The sequence below is a fragment of the Gopherus flavomarginatus genome, chromosome 2 (genome assembly GCF_025201925.1).
Source record: "Gopherus flavomarginatus isolate rGopFla2 chromosome 2, rGopFla2.mat.asm, whole genome shotgun sequence".
Classification (NCBI taxonomy): domain Eukaryota; kingdom Metazoa; phylum Chordata; order Testudines; family Testudinidae; genus Gopherus; species Gopherus flavomarginatus.
Window position 1 is genome coordinate 135,667,656 of NC_066618.1, and position 15,270 is coordinate 135,682,925.

At 44.2% G+C, this 15,270-nt stretch overlaps 1 protein-coding gene across 4 annotated transcripts in view; it reads left to right on the plus strand.

The window, feature by feature from the left end:
* Positions 1-304: 304 nt before the first annotated feature.
* The window catches only part of ROPN1L (rhophilin associated tail protein 1 like), a 36,578-nt gene continuing 21,612 nt past the window's right edge, over positions 305-15,270 (plus strand). Inside the window, exons 1-5 of one of the 4 annotated variants that reach the window (XM_050937571.1) lie at positions 305-409; positions 5,841-6,008; positions 9,133-9,256; positions 9,517-9,678; positions 12,569-12,744. In XM_050937571.1, coding sequence (XP_050793528.1) covers positions 324-409; positions 5,841-6,008; positions 9,133-9,256; positions 9,517-9,678; positions 12,569-12,744 — 716 coding nt within the window. In that variant the 5' untranslated portion in view covers positions 305-323. Of the gene's footprint in view, positions 410-3,438; positions 3,540-5,840; positions 6,009-9,132; positions 9,257-9,516; positions 9,679-12,568; positions 12,745-15,270 lie in introns of those variants that run through there. The other 3 variants (XM_050937573.1, XM_050937572.1, XM_050937574.1) reach the window with 3 other exon arrangements.

A 15,270-nucleotide genomic window follows, 5' to 3' on the forward strand; every position in this document is an offset into this window, starting at 1 on the left:
GCACCAGCCCCAAACGTAGGGGCTGCAGGGTCCTACCAGCCAGGGCCAGCTTTAGGCCGATTTGCCTGATTCCCCCAAATCGGGCCCTGCGCCTGAAGGGGCCCCGCGCTCGCTGTCTCCCGGAAGCAAAGTTCTGCGTCTCCTGGAAGCAGCAGCTGTTGCTGCTAGGCAACAAGACACGCTGGCCGCTGGCCGGCACAGGGCTGAGTAGAGGCAGCCGCATGGGTGTTGCAGGTGAGGAGGGGGAAGGAGGAGGAGGGAGAAGGCACACATGTTTTGCAGCCTTCCTTCCCCTCCCCTCTCCCCAGCACTCACCTGGGGGAATGCGGAGGGAGCTTCTGGTCTGGTGGGAGACAGGAATCTCTGCAGTGGACCTCACCTACCTGAGCAGCTGCTGGGGCTTCCAACGGTGAGTGTTTGACCCTGTGATTCCCCGTAGGTTTGTAATATTGGGTTGGTTTTGTGGTTTTCATGGTGGTGCTGTTTGAGGGTGAGTTTGTGCCTGCCTGCGTCTGTTTCAAAACTAAAGTTGGGATCATGTAACGTAATCCAGGAAAAAAGCCCCGAGCTGGTACTTAGTGCTGTGAACTCCAGGTGAGAGAGAGGGGGAGGTTTGGAGGAGGAAACCAAATACAGCAAGAGAGGAGAATGCGAAAGGTCTGCAACATGGCACAGCAGGCTGAGACTTTTATCTCTCCCCTCCACCCCATCGCAGAAGGGGAAACTGAGGCATGGCGTGATCTGATTCCCTCTCCAAATTATTTTGCAACGGAAGGGGACTAGGGCTCCTATCCAAACCAGTTCCCTTCCCATCAACTCTGCTTTCCCTGCTGCAAAACCGCTGTAGGGGCTGAATATTTCCATTAAGCTATGGCTCCTTCATTTGCCCAGCAACAATAAATTAGACCGGCTTTTTTGGGGGGGGGTGAATAGCCCCCCCCCCAAAGCTGTGGGGATGTTAAGGTTTTTTTGAGGAGGGGCATGATAATATTCTAGATCAATCAAATACCTCAGCTTTCTAGCCATCCAGCAGCTCTAGGGCAGGGAAGGAAGGTGCTCTTGGTGCAGAGTGGTCGCAAAACAGGAGTGAATTTAGCGGGAGGTTGGGGGGGTCCGCCTGAAATCCCACCCGATGCAGCCACACAGAATGACTGGCGGCGCTGGGAGAGGCCAAGAGTGGAAGCAGGTGGCCTGGGGGTGAGGGGACATTACCCTCAGTCCTGGGCTCTGGGCTGGGTGGTGGGTTCAGTCTGGTCTTCCAGCCTGTTGCTCTCACTGAAGTTTGTGGTTTTCATCTGGCTCCACCGGAAAGATCAAACAAGCCCAGTAGGAAAGGGAAGTGAGAGAGGCGGGAAGGAGTTTGTAAGGGGTTTAAGTGACCCATCAGCGAAAGAGTAAAACCAGAGTTTGAGCGGGTTTCCCCCCAGCCGCCACTCCTGCAAACACTGGGGAAGGGGCAGCTCCATCCTCCACTGAGGCTGTGGTGAGGGGCATCAGGGGAGGAAGGAAGCCACATGGCAGTCCCTTCCCCCCAGCACCCCCCTCCAGCCCCCAAACTCTGTCCCAATGCCTGCACCCACCCCTCCACACTCCCTTCCAGAGCCTGCACCCCTCAACCCTTCCTGCACCCCAGCCCGGAGCCTGCACCCAGCACCCAAATTCCGTCCCACTCAGCCCTGGGCAAAGTTCCTTGGTCTGGCTCCCAGCCCCTCTCCAAGGGTTGCAGCTGTCTGGAGGTGCCTGCATTCCACACCTTCCTCATTCACATCTCATTCATTCAATAGGGCAATTGATTACAAAGTGCAGGAAAGATCTTATTCTACTTCTAGCAAAAAGACATTTTTCTTTTACCTTATATACCACCTTAGGGGCCCGCTATAACATATTACCAAGATTCAATACAAAGTCATGTAAAAGTTATACAAAAATGCATAATGCAGAGATTTATCTACAGTTGCATTGACTGCTGTGTGCAGTAATATAGTGACCCCTGGGTCTCTGAATGAGGCTATATACTCAGGGGTGGGGGGCGGTGCAGCAGCAAGTTGGGGGCGAGTGGGTGGGCAAGCGGCAGGTGGGCAAAGAGCAAGCAGTGAGGCAGCAGGGGTTCTAGGGGCAGGCATGGGGGTTTCTGGCAGGGGAGGGAGAAAGTGAAAGGAGGCGAGTGGTGGGTGGGGGACTGACTAGGAGGAACGCAGCAAGTCAGCGGGGGACTAGGGGGTGAAGAGGGGCGTGATGGTGGGGCCGAGCGGGGAGGGGGCAGGTCCTATTTTACTGCTGTGATCTGGTCCCCGTGTGTGTGCCAGGTTTCAGAGTAGCAGCCATGTTAGTCTGTATCTGCAAAAAGAACAGGAGTAATTGTGGCACCTTAGAGACTAACAAATTTATTTCAACATAAGCTTTCAAGGGCTACAGCCCACTTCTTCGGATGAATAGAATGGAATACTTCTTTTTGTCTGTGTGTGCCATTTCTCTCCCCCCCCCCCCCCAACCTTCCTCTTTGGCCCACAGCTGTTTCGACAGGGTGGCGCTGAGGAAAGAGGGTTTGTTTCTGTGAGACGAGCGGTGCTGGGGGGAAGGAGGGGGCATAAAATAAATATTATTGAAGAAAATCAGTTTTACAGCTATCAAAACACAAAATATTTTCCTAATATGAAAGTGAAAATATATAATTAATATTCTTTTAGAATGTGGTGACTTCTATCAATATGGGCAAGAGATCAAGAGATATTGGTAGAAAGTACCCAAGTGGGAGTAAGAAAAGAGCCATATACAATATGATGTAATGTATGTAATATATAATTTTGTTATGTATACAGTCATGGAAAGTAAATAATACATGGGAAAAAATGAAAGGTTTTTTTGTTTTTTTTCCAATCATCCCTGCTGGGGCCCTGTCAAAACTGTTCAAATTGGGCCCCGCGCTTGCTAAAGCCGGCCCTGCTACCAGCCGCGAGTGGGAGCTGTGCGGAGCCAGGGCAGGAGCCTGCCCGCTAGGGTGACCAGTCCAGTCCTGCACCAAATCTCGGGACCGGTGGCGCCCTGACCCCACTTCAGTCAGGACCCGGGATGAACAGCTCCACATGGGGATGGTCCTGCTTGTGTCGGGCTGTCCGGTCACTGTGGGTGAGGAGGTGTTGGGGGAAGGGGGCTGCCCAATGGTCTCCCTGCCTCTGAGCAGCAGGTTGGCACGTGGGACGAGCAGCTCCTCTCCGGCCCCCGGCAGGGCGCAGCGCAACAGCTGCCATGCGCCGCCCCGGACTCCTCGCTCCTGCGCCTGCGCTGTGAGCGAGCAGCGGCTCCATAACAAGCTGTGGCCGGCAAGCGGTTTTGAATAGCAGGCACTTATAAGCGCATGCGCTAAGGACGGTCGGCCCTCACCCTTGGAGCAGGCCCCGCCTTCGCCCAGCGCATGCGTCGTGCGGGCGGTAGCTCGAGCCGGTTGCATGGCGACGGTGAAACACAAACGTTGCCCTGGGAACTGGCAGGAGGCGAGCGGCGGTTACGCGCTGTCCCTCAGAGCGAGCCGCAGCGCGGAGGTGAGAGACCCGCCCGCGGGCCAGCTCCCCGACGGCCCGCACCCTCCGCCCCCCGCCTGGCCCCGGGTCCTGCCCAGCGGGGCGAAACGCGCTGCCTGCGGCCTCGGAGCTGCTGCCGCAGGGGCTGATGGAGGGCGACGCCCCCTCCCCGCGGGATGCGCGGGACCGCGCCGGGGTGCTCAGCCGGGCAGGCGGCATCGCCCTCCCTTCCCCGGGGGGAGGGCAACTTTGGTCGCGTTCCTGGAGGTGTCATCACGTGACCTGATCTTTACTTCATCTTGAATTCCTAGAGCGTCCACGCCAGTCCAGCGTAGGGTTACCAACCCTCCAGGTGTGGCCTGGAGATTCCCGGAATAGGCATCGACTCTTGAAAGGGACCCGGGAGACATAGGTTATTTTGAGAAAATGACTTGGGGGGGGCGTAACTCTCCCCGACTAGCTTCAGTCAGAGTTGGCAACCCTAATGCAGAGTGGGACAAGGCAGTAACATACCTTGGTCCGGGGAACATCTCGGTGAGGCTCAGCAACAGGCCAGACCATAAATCATCCCCCTGGCTGAGTGGATTGGCTAGTAGCAAAGGCCGGTGATGGGCAGGGGAGTGGCTGGTGCCCGCCATGCCTGGGGAAAGGGCGCCCCTGGGCAAGCTGTCTGTATAGGCGTGCTCATGCTGTGCTGATACGTAGGATATGGTAGGATCTTCATTTGACCTGCTTGTTATTTAAGCATAACCAAAACACAGGAAAAGAAACTCCCTGCTGAGCAGCTTTCCCTCTAAAGTAGACAACCAATCTTTTACAGACATATGAGGAAAAGTTGATCAAAAAGTGGAGTTATTTGAAAGTGATATGAAAGAAAAACTTTTTTTTTAAACTAAATATTTCTCTGTGCTTTTGCTTTTCACTGCAGGTCTCTTTTGTAAAGGATTAGTGCATAATGGTATTAGAGAATCACTTTTTAGCACAACCTGTTTTTACCCACAATATCTATTTTTGTTTTGATGTTGGGTAATGGTATAAGAGTTCCAATTTTCTGAATTAGCCTGTTTGGACAAAGACATGTTTCTTACCTGCTGGTTCCGGTTGTCTGTTCTAATTATAAAACAGTCCGTCCTACTGTTTGCTGTGAAGCCATGAAACTTAAAAGCACTGTGATTTTTAAAATGCTTTTAAAAATAAATCTCTGTGGATTTTTAACTACTCGTATATGTTATAGCAGGACTTGCATGTAAAATTTCTTTCTGGTAGTATTGTACAGAACTAAGAGCAGAGGTTAATAAATATTTGCTCTTAAATGTACATACAGATACAGTAGAAACGTTATAATCTTCACACTTGTCTGCTCAAAAATGGGAGACTCTCCTCACAGCAAAGATTTGACAACATAGCTGTTGTTCAACTCATTCTGTGGTTCTGCCTGTCAAGATATACCATCATTTTTCTTATATTCTGAATTCCTTTACTTTCCCCATGAAGCTCTATTCCACCTTTAAGCATCAGTTGAAGAGCTCCCAAAGCCTTCTTGTCAGTGTGAGAACCTGGAATGGACCTCTCAGTTCTGAACAGTCTGTGATAGCTCGCTGTCATGAGTCTGTGCCAGTTCAGAAGTGCTTTAGTCTCACTTTTTGTTTTTTCCATCAAAGTTACTGATTGAAATTTGGAGTCTGTTTTCCTTTTAATAGGAAATAAAGAAAAACTGTGTGGTATAATCCATCAGTTTCCATCATCTGGTGCATACTACCCCAACGCCTGAGCTAGTCCGTTACAGAACTAGGAGAATCTAACTTAGTTTCAGATTTACCTTTTTATTTTGTATATCATCTTGCACAGAATCTGTATCATAAAATTGTAACAGAGTTAAATAATACAGTTATAACACTAAAATAAAGAGATGATTAAGAAAGAAAAAGCATAGGTAAGAGAGCAGCAGAGGGATGCTTTCAGTTAAGAGAAAGGCAATGAGGCAGAAAGATAAAGATGAAATAGGCTGCTCCTGATCACAGGAGCTGCAGGCAAAGAGAGTCTTGCATACTTTTGTGGATTTGCCTCATTTATTTTTGTCTAGGCTAAAACTGATGCTGTGACTAAAAATCTGTATTTCTTTCCTTTTATCTTTTACTTTAATTAAATGATATTAAAATAAACTGGTTGCAACACATGGACATCGGTGTTCTGTTCTGGAACAGGACCTCACAGTTAACATAAGTTTAGATTTTTTATACAGTTGAGTTGAATAATAAAATTAAGAGAACTTGTATAGAACCATACTAATCTCATATGTTTAGAATTCATTTATATTTTTAGTTCTTTCAGAATCTTGTTGTTGGACCTTACAAGAATCATGCCTCTTCCAGACACCATGTTTTGTGCTCAGCAGATTAACATACCCCCTGATCTCCCAGATATTTTGAAACAGTTTACCAAAGCTGCCATCAGGACTCAACCTCATGATGTACTGCAGTGGTCAGCTGGGTAGGTAGTACTTTATATACAGGCTAACACAAAATATTGTTGCATCATATATTGACCTAATTAGGAGCTTGGCTACACTTGCAGATGTAGAGCACTGGGAGTTAAACCAGCCTTCGGAGACTGCAGCAGGGAAAACGCTGCTGTGTGTTTACACTGTCAGCTGCAAACTCAGTGGCGTGGCCACATTAGCTGCTCTTGCAATGCCACAGAGAGCAGTGCATTGGGTAGCTATCCCAGCGTGCAAGTTGCTGCAGCGTGCTTTTCAGGGGGTGGTGTGTGTCAGGGAGTGTATTGTGTGTATGTGGGGGGAGAGATAGTATGTTTTAGGGAGCAGAGAGTGTGTCAGCATGCTGTCTTGTAAGTTCAGACAGCAGCAGGACACACACACCCCCGCCGCCTCTCTCTCTTCTCACACACGAATGCATGCACAAACGCCTGCCTCGGTAATGGTTTGCTTTGTCTTGGAGCAGATAAGCATGCCGCCTGTCAGAAACGGAACTTTGAAAGGGGATAGCCGCACGCCTGCAGCCGAAGTCAAAACAATGACCAGAGTGGCCACTTGACTTCAAGGGATTATGGGACGTTTCCGGAGGCCAGTCATAGACTCATAGACTTTAGGGTCAGGAGGGACCAATATGATCATCTAGTCTGACCTCCTGCACAAAGCAAGCCACAGAATCCTACCCATCCACTTCTATAACAAACTCCTAACCTATGTCTGAGTTATTGAAGTCTTCAGATTGTGGTTTGAAGACCTCAAGCTGCAGAGAATCCACCTGCAAGTGACCCATGCCCCATGCTGCAGAGGAAGATGAAAAACTTCCAGGGCCTCTGCCAGTCTGCCTCGGAGGAAAATTCCTTCCCGACCCCAAATATGGCGATTAGCTAAACCTTGAGCATGTGGGCAAGACTCACCAGCCAGCACTCAGGAAAGAATTCTCTGCAGTAACTCAGATCCCATCCCATCTAACCTCCCATCACAGACCACTGGGCATACTTATCTGCTGATAATCAATGATCAGTTGCCAAAATTTAGCTATCCCATCATACCATCCCTTCCATAAACTTATCAAGCTTAGTTTTAAAGCCAGATATGTCTTTTGCCCCTACTACTCCCCCTGGAAGGCTGTTCCAGAACTTCACTCCTCTAATGATTAGAAACCTTCTTCTAATTTCAAGTCTAGACTTCCTAGTGTCCAGTTTATACCCATTTGTTCTTGGGTCTACATTGGTACTAAGCTTAAATAATTCCTCTCCCTCCCTAATATTAATCCCTCTGATATGTTTATAAAGAGCAAGCATATCCCCCCTCAACCTTCTTTTGGTTAGGCTAAACAAGCCAAGGTCTTTGAGTCTCCTTTCATAAGACAGGTTTTCCATTCCTCGGAGCATCCTAGTAGCCCGTCTCTGAAACTTTTCCAGTTTGAATTCATCCTTCTTAAACATGGGAGACCAGAACTGCACACAGTATTTCAGATGAGGTCTCACAAATGCCTTATATAATGGTATTAACACCTCCTTATCTTTGCTGGAAATGCTAATGCATCCTAAAACTGCATTAGCTTTTTTAACGGCCATATCACATTGGCGGCTCACAGTTGTCCTGTGATCAACCAATACTCCAAGGTCCTTCCCCTCCTCTGCTGCTTCCAACTGATGTGTCCTCAATTTATAACTAAAATTCTTATTATTAATCCCTAAATTCATGACCTTGCACTTTTCACTATTAAATTTCACAGTAATGCAACACATCGTCCACACTGACACCCGGGCGTTTTAGCCAGGGTGCAGCAAGCTTTATATTTCTTGTGGAGGTGGATTACCAGAAGCGCTCCAGCTGCAGAGTCCAGGCTCTCTAAGTGCCTTGCAAGTGTGGACACCTCAGGAGTTAGGGCGCCCGGGGCTGATTTAATGCGCTCTAACTTGCAATTGTAGCCAAGCCCTAAGTTGTCTGGATATTAAGTATTGTGTGGCACATATGCTGATATATTTTTATGTGTTCTTTTAATTTGATAAAGATAATGTGGTATTTGATTGAATTTATATTTAGTGATGCAATTTTAGATGTGGAACCTTGGCAGAGTGACTTAGGGACTGCTATCCAGCGAACTGGCTCACATTTTTGGTGCTGTTAATTTTTGCTCTGTACTGAATATCATAATTAGTTTTTCCCTGTAGATTTCATAAATAATCCTTGTTGAAAAGCAGGTGCAGGCTGTTGCCATCTTTAGATCCATATATTTGATTGGATTTTCTGGGGTAATCACTTTTAAATATCAGTGAAAAACGTGCTATTTTATAGGAAGGAACAGAATCTGAAAGTTCTGTGTGTTAGTGAACTCTAGCTTTACCTTAAGTACTGTCCCATGTTTGTATTAAGAAGATATAGGCTGCTGCTGAAATGTGTTACTATTTGTGGTTCTCTTTTTGAAAATAGCCGTGTGGATACTTTTTAGGAAAAGTTGTTAAAGTTAAGTGTTTCTTCCTATCTTGTGAGCAAGGCACCATATATGGTAGTGAATGAAGCGGAATATGTCTCTTGTATATTAGTTTTTGGCCAGTTGTGATGGTGACATTGGCTCAATTCCTACTGTGTTTAAGTTATGGTCAGCTACAAAATAAATAAGTATAATGATTATTGTAAGTCTGTATATAAATTCTCCAAAATTGTGTTTTGATTTGCTGGTTGAGCTGTTTTGACAATGGCCTATCACCAGATTAGACTAGTAGAGGATTATAGAAATCTGGTTTAAAGTGCATTGTTAGAGATGTGTGTGGAAAGCTTAGACATTGCTACTTGCCAGAATCCACTAATAATATTTATAAATCACTCTCCACTGCCACCAAGGAACACAGAACTTTGAATGCACAATTAAAACACAATAATAATTATTATAGTGTTAAATTAACTCTGTTAAAACTAAACTCTGTGGTTTCAATTAAAAAGGAAGATGGAAACTGGATACAGAGAAGGGAGGACGTCTCTATACCAGGAGCTAACTGAAGCCAATTTCCCACTTTCATGAGCACTTAGATTGATTAGCAGATTTTTATAAAGCTTGTTTTTGCTTAACTTTTATTTGCTTATAAGCATTCAAATGTGTTGATATTCCTATTAATCTAGGTATTTCTCAGCTCTGTCGAAAGGAGAGCCCCTTCCTGTAAAGGACAGGATTGAAATGCCAGTAGCAACACAGAAAACAGATACTGGGCTCACACCAGGCCTCCTTAAAGTTTTGCACAAGCAGGTACAAGCCAACCCATATTTAACACACAGTATTGTTGAGAGATGATGATGGAAATTTTCATAGAAGTGGCTCATAGATGAGATGTCAGTAGAACTCTTCCTGGACAGTTTGGTCCTACAGACTGTCTGTCAGAGAAACAGTACACCACAATTCCTTTGGGGGGGAAAAAAGTGGCCCTAAAGTTTTGTACTCTTATTTGTGTGATAATCTCCATGATGTTTTCCAGTTTTACTTGGGGTGTTGTGTTTTGTCTTTTAAAGCTTTCTCCGAAGGGCCGTGTGAGCATGATAGAACTAGAAAAAAAATGGAAACATCTGTGTTTGCCAGTGGAGCAGCTGAGAGCCCTTCTACAATTGGACAACTTCGGTGACGAGGTGGAATGGTTAAAAGTTCTAGCACTTGGGTGTAGTATACTTGGTGGGGTATGTAGGCATGTTAAAATCTTTCATAATCAAATGACTATGTACCAAGCAGATCATAGAGGAACTACAGTAAATAGATGATAGATCTAGATACTATTGTGTCACTTTAAAACCCCAATTTTTTGTGTAGCAAAGGCAGGTCATGTATTTGTGTTTGTTTATGTTCATTCAGTGTTAACCTTTGCTCTGAGGGGGTGTGTGATTCAGACAGGCAGAAGAAGGGGGGGAAAGAGTGCTACCGCTGCTGGTTGTAATGTCAGTACAATAGCAAGCAGGTGCACCAAGAAAAGGAGATACACCTCTACCCCGCTATAACGCGGCCCAATATAACATGAATTCGGATATAACACGGTAAAGCAGTGGTCCGGAGGGGCTCCGCACTCCAGCAGATCAAAACAAGTTTGATATAACGTGGTTTCACCTATAATGTGGTAAAATTTTTTGCCTCCCGAAGACAGTGTTATATCGGGGTAGAGGTGTATCATCATATCACTATAAGCTGGACAGTACAATGTACCTCATCTGCCCTTCAAAGTATCTAATGGCTCTAATACTCCCTTATTTGTCTCCTGATTTGACTCTAACTCTCTGTGATAAGAGATTTATATCCATATTCTCTTATACCTAACAGTACATAGAGCATAATAAGAGTGAGCACATTCATCCATCTCAGTTAGTCATAACAGTGAGTAAATGATATGCATGGATGATCATGGATCAGGGTCAGAGTTAAGATAGCTTGAAGTTCCTTACCTTTGAATTTTTTTATATTTTAAGTTCAGCCTTAACTTAGAATTTCCTGGCTTTCTAACTTTTAAAAACAACAATGATTTAATACACTTGTTTCATAAAATATTGCAATGTCTTTGCAGTCTACCCTCTGGTTTGATAATTCTTGGTGTGGAAATTTCCTTATATTTTTGAAATAATTTGTATAACCTTGATATGTGAAAACTTGAGGTGATTAAACTTGCTACAACATAAAAGAGAATTGTGGCTAGGCCAAAATGTGAGGGCCAGAAGGCCCTGCGGAGTTTATAAATTGTGTAAGAGGCCTTTAGAAATTCTGCAGAAGGTCCTCCCAGCTTCCCCAAGGTTGACAGATTCAGCAAAGTTCTTGTATGAGAGGGCTGACAGGTGTGCCAGTTATAAAGTGTCACTGTATATCAGTTTGGTTCTCCAGTTTTAGTTACCTTAAATTTGTGAATAATAGGGTTTGGAATATACTCTAGATTTTGAGTAGACTTTTTTTTATTATTTCACCATTCCATAACTAAGAAATACTTATCTTTAGAAAATCCATTGTTTATTTGTTACTGAAGCTGTAATTTTTGTCACTGCCATTACTTTTAGGGTCTTTAGTCATGGTCTTTGTTACCCCAGCCAGCCTATTACTGAGCAAAACTCCTCATTGAATTTTTGTAAATGTTAGTATTTATTGATCCAGCACTAGTATCCACTAGTTCAGATTACAGCATCTGTGAGGAGTCCCATTGAAGTTACAGGATTTTTTTTTTTTTAAAGTATATCCTTAACTAACACTTGGGATTATGTTTGTTTTTTAAAATGTAATCTTAACTCTGAATTTTCTGGGTTTTTGGTGGTTTTTTTTCAGTGCAACATTCATGTTAAGATTTTTCTGCTTTAAATTATTGACATCCTTAACTTCAGTTCGTTTACTCCATTTAGGATAGCCTGTGGCAGTGAGCCTCCCAGCTTGAGATGACAGACTTGGGCATGCAGAGCTTCCACTAACACATTAAAAATAGCCATATAGACAGCTCTTTGAAGTTTTAGTTTGGGCTCTGAAGTCTATTCCCATCCCTAAGCTTCAGAGCCTGAGCTCCAGCCTGAACTGCAATTTCCAAGTGCTGTCTACACAGCTATTATTAGAACGCTAGTGTGAGCCCTGCAGGCCTCTATCTCTTGACTCAGGCTGGGAGGATTGCTGCCACAGAATGTGTAGACCAGTGAGCCTCAACCTGTGGCTGGCCCAATCAGCACAAAGCTATGGCCCATGTGACATCCTTAGGGCCATACAGGTAGTATTGGATGTGGCCCACATAACATATTATGGGCCACATATACGGCCCACAATGGTAAATAGGTTGAGAACCACTGGTTTAGATGAATCCAAAAGGACCTTTGCCAGGATTGGATATTGTTTGGTTATTGTGAATGCTGACATTCACAGCATCATGCCAAAATATCAGCTGCCACAACATTGATCCAGACAAACTTTTTTTTTCCCCCAGAATCATTGAAATTTAGCTATCTTAGCCGATTTAGTGCTGCCCTCACTAGGGCCAGGTTCAGATAAATTGAAATGATAGTTCACAGATGGACTGAGGCCTTTATGTGGTAACAAATTAGGGACAATTCTTTACCTGGTGATGTATTAGTAATATGGCAGTGGACTGATATCTGTTCAGTTTAACATGATACAATTAATTGCTCAATGATACGCTACATTTCTCTTTTGTGTTAATTAAAAGATAACAGAATTACACTAAGGCCTTTTCTATACTAACAAAATTGTTAGCCTTAATTCACCAATATTGCAGCTTAACCAGTGCTAATGTTGGTGGAGGCAGTAGTGTGAAAAGGGCTCAGGCATTTTTACCACTCTGTAGTCTTAAATGCCACAGTAATAAAAATGCCTGCACCCTGTCTACACCACAGCTTCTACCACCATTATCACCAGTGGAGCTGCCTGCATTGGAGTGTGAATTGCAGGTACAAACTTTGCAAATGTAAATGAAGTCTTGGTTCTATTCACACTGAATTTCAGAAGCTGACAGTCTTTCATACGATATTACACCATAGTGAACAAAGGATGCTAATGCCTTCTGGTATTATGTCTCTCTTTTCTTGGTTGGGATCCCGCTAGTCCTTAATGACTTCTGTGAAGTACGCCTGTGAAATTCTAACAACTGATCCAGAGGGTGGACCTGCTCGCATTCCATTTGATACATTCTCATTTATTTACACATACCTGGCCAGTATAGATGGTGAGATACCAGACTACAGAGTTGAAGCTTTCCTCAATGCTCTTAAGGGACAAGTGTAAGTATAAATTTGGATCTGGAGCATGCATCAGCTATGCTGGTTCATTCTGGCTTCATAAATCTCTAATTTTAGTTAGATAATCTCTCTTTTCACTTCATTTTCTCTTTGTACTTGCTAGTAGAGTGCATAATAAACTTTGAGAACAAGATTTTTCAAAAATGTGTGCCTAAAGTTAGACTCCTGTTGGCTTCAATGTCAGAGTTTGAGCCAACAGTTATTCACCCACATGTTTATTTTTTCCAGATGTTCGGTTAGGTGAATTATGGTGTTCTCTACTCCAGACAGAAATGATGTTTATAGCTTTGTAACATCAGCATGTTGTTGTTTGAACCCACAGCATTTTGAAGTTTCTTCTTATGTTTTACCATAGATGTTGAACAGGAGAAGGGAAATAAACAAGCCCTGTAGGAGGAAAGTCTGCATTACATATGATCTGATTGTAGAGGAGGACTCTCTGTGAGGAGCAGCTGCCTATCACAGCCTTCTGAGATTTGTTAGAGAAATGGATAAAATTATCTGAGGGCAATCCACTGATGCCTGCTAGATGGCACAAGTGGAGTACACTTGTGACCAACTCTTACTGAAGGCAGCAGATTTTATAAGGAGATCTTATAGGTTGACTGTTGTACTATCTTTGCGTTGGCCGTATCTGGTACCCAGCATATTGGCAGAAGGTGGATTCTGCTGGAGATTGCTGGAGATGATCTACCACTATCATCTCAGTGTCCTTGTTCAGGAAAGGAACATTTGAGACTAGGTCATAACTAGCAAAATTGTTTGGGTCTTTCCATTTTTTTGTTTTGTTTTAAAGTATTAACCATGATTCCAAGCCACTGGTAAATTGCCCTTCCTTAGACATGATCTCAGGTGTTCATTTACCATTACCAGGCTCTGTTCTATCTCTCTGCTGCTCCTGCCACCTTTATAGATTTTATTAATATTTTCAGCAAAGTATTATGGCAGTTTCTCACAGTGAGAGATGTTCAGGTGCAAGATAAAGGAAAAAACAATCTGGGCTGGTCAGGAGTTCTGCTATCAAGAACAGTTATGTTGATCAGACATTTTAGATATTGGTTTCCTTTATAATGTTGGTGTTTATAAACACTGTATGTTCCCGGCTACCAGTTCTTGCTTCTGCTTTATCTGATGCTGATCATTGGTTAACAGTAGATATCTCTGGGGGTGGTACAGAGGGAGGGGCTGTTTTGAGGTGGTTGTTCGAGAGTGTCTGACTAGTCCCTTAGCACACTAGTCATGCTTCTGGCCAGTGTTGTGTATTCCAACAGAATGTAAGAGTGGGATTGAACACTATGTGGGAGAATGCTGTGTTTGTCTTAATGGATGTTAGATCCTGGGCCACCAAGACAGAACTGTACTCCATAAGTGTGAAGTCTCACAAGACAAATTTTGATGTCTTGGTTTGAGATTCTGTTTCCTGGAGTTCTGTGTCATCTGCATGCATCTGAGTGACTTGGTCTCTGGGTTCAGATCTCATTTCCATCTGGGTTTGGTTGGGTTATCTGATAGTCATCCTGCCTCCCTACCAAACTTTGGACTCATGGAATGGAATCCTGGCCCCACTGAAGTCAACAGCAAAACTCCCATTGACCTCAGTGGAATGAGGATTTCACCCATGGTGTATTGTATATCCTGCTGGAATGAATTGTACCAGAATGCATCTGATAATGTCTTCAACCCAGGTTTCAGCGAGGTAGGCCAAGTCAGTTGCCTCCTCCATAATCAGGTCATATGTAATGCAGACTTTATTTTTAACCAATCTTGTGTTCATGAGCCTGAGGTTATGGTCCTTGATCCCTAGGACATAATACTGGAAGGGTCCTATTGACTCATAAAGTCCAGCCCCGTGCTATTGCAGGCAACTCTTATCATATAATCCTGTCCTTCTTACTATGGCTGCAGAGTGATGCTTGGTTTGTATGTATGGATATGCACTAAGTGTCTATTCCATCCTGAAGATGTGTCTTTTTGTCTTGGGTTGCCTCAGTCCCATCAGGACTGGGGTTGGGGGTATATGTGAGGGGCATGAATTTGTTGTTTATTTGTCATTTCTTTGGTGTCTCAGATCCCCAATCCTTGTAATATTATTTATCTTGTATGCTGTTGACATAGTCCTGATCCCCAAAAAGGCATATCTCTTGTACCCGAGTATTGCATTCCTGCAGCAGGAGGACAAGAATATAGTATACATGGATTGCTCACTTCTTGAGCTGTGGGTATATGGAGACTACCTGTTTCATTTGTGCCTGTGCTTAGCTTTTGTCATCAGGTCCTTCCTACTGAAGGTGCCAGCAGGATCAACATAATCACTGTCCTAAATTAATTGAACCTAAGTGTGGTGTTATTTTGAGCTTTCTTGTCTCTGGAGCATTCTGGTTGGGAAGCTAAATACACAAATGCCATATCCATTTATATTAACAAATTGATACGCTTTACTGTCACCACTTAGGATAACTTTAGAATTGCAATCATACATACAATTAAGATTATATTACTCTTTTGTAT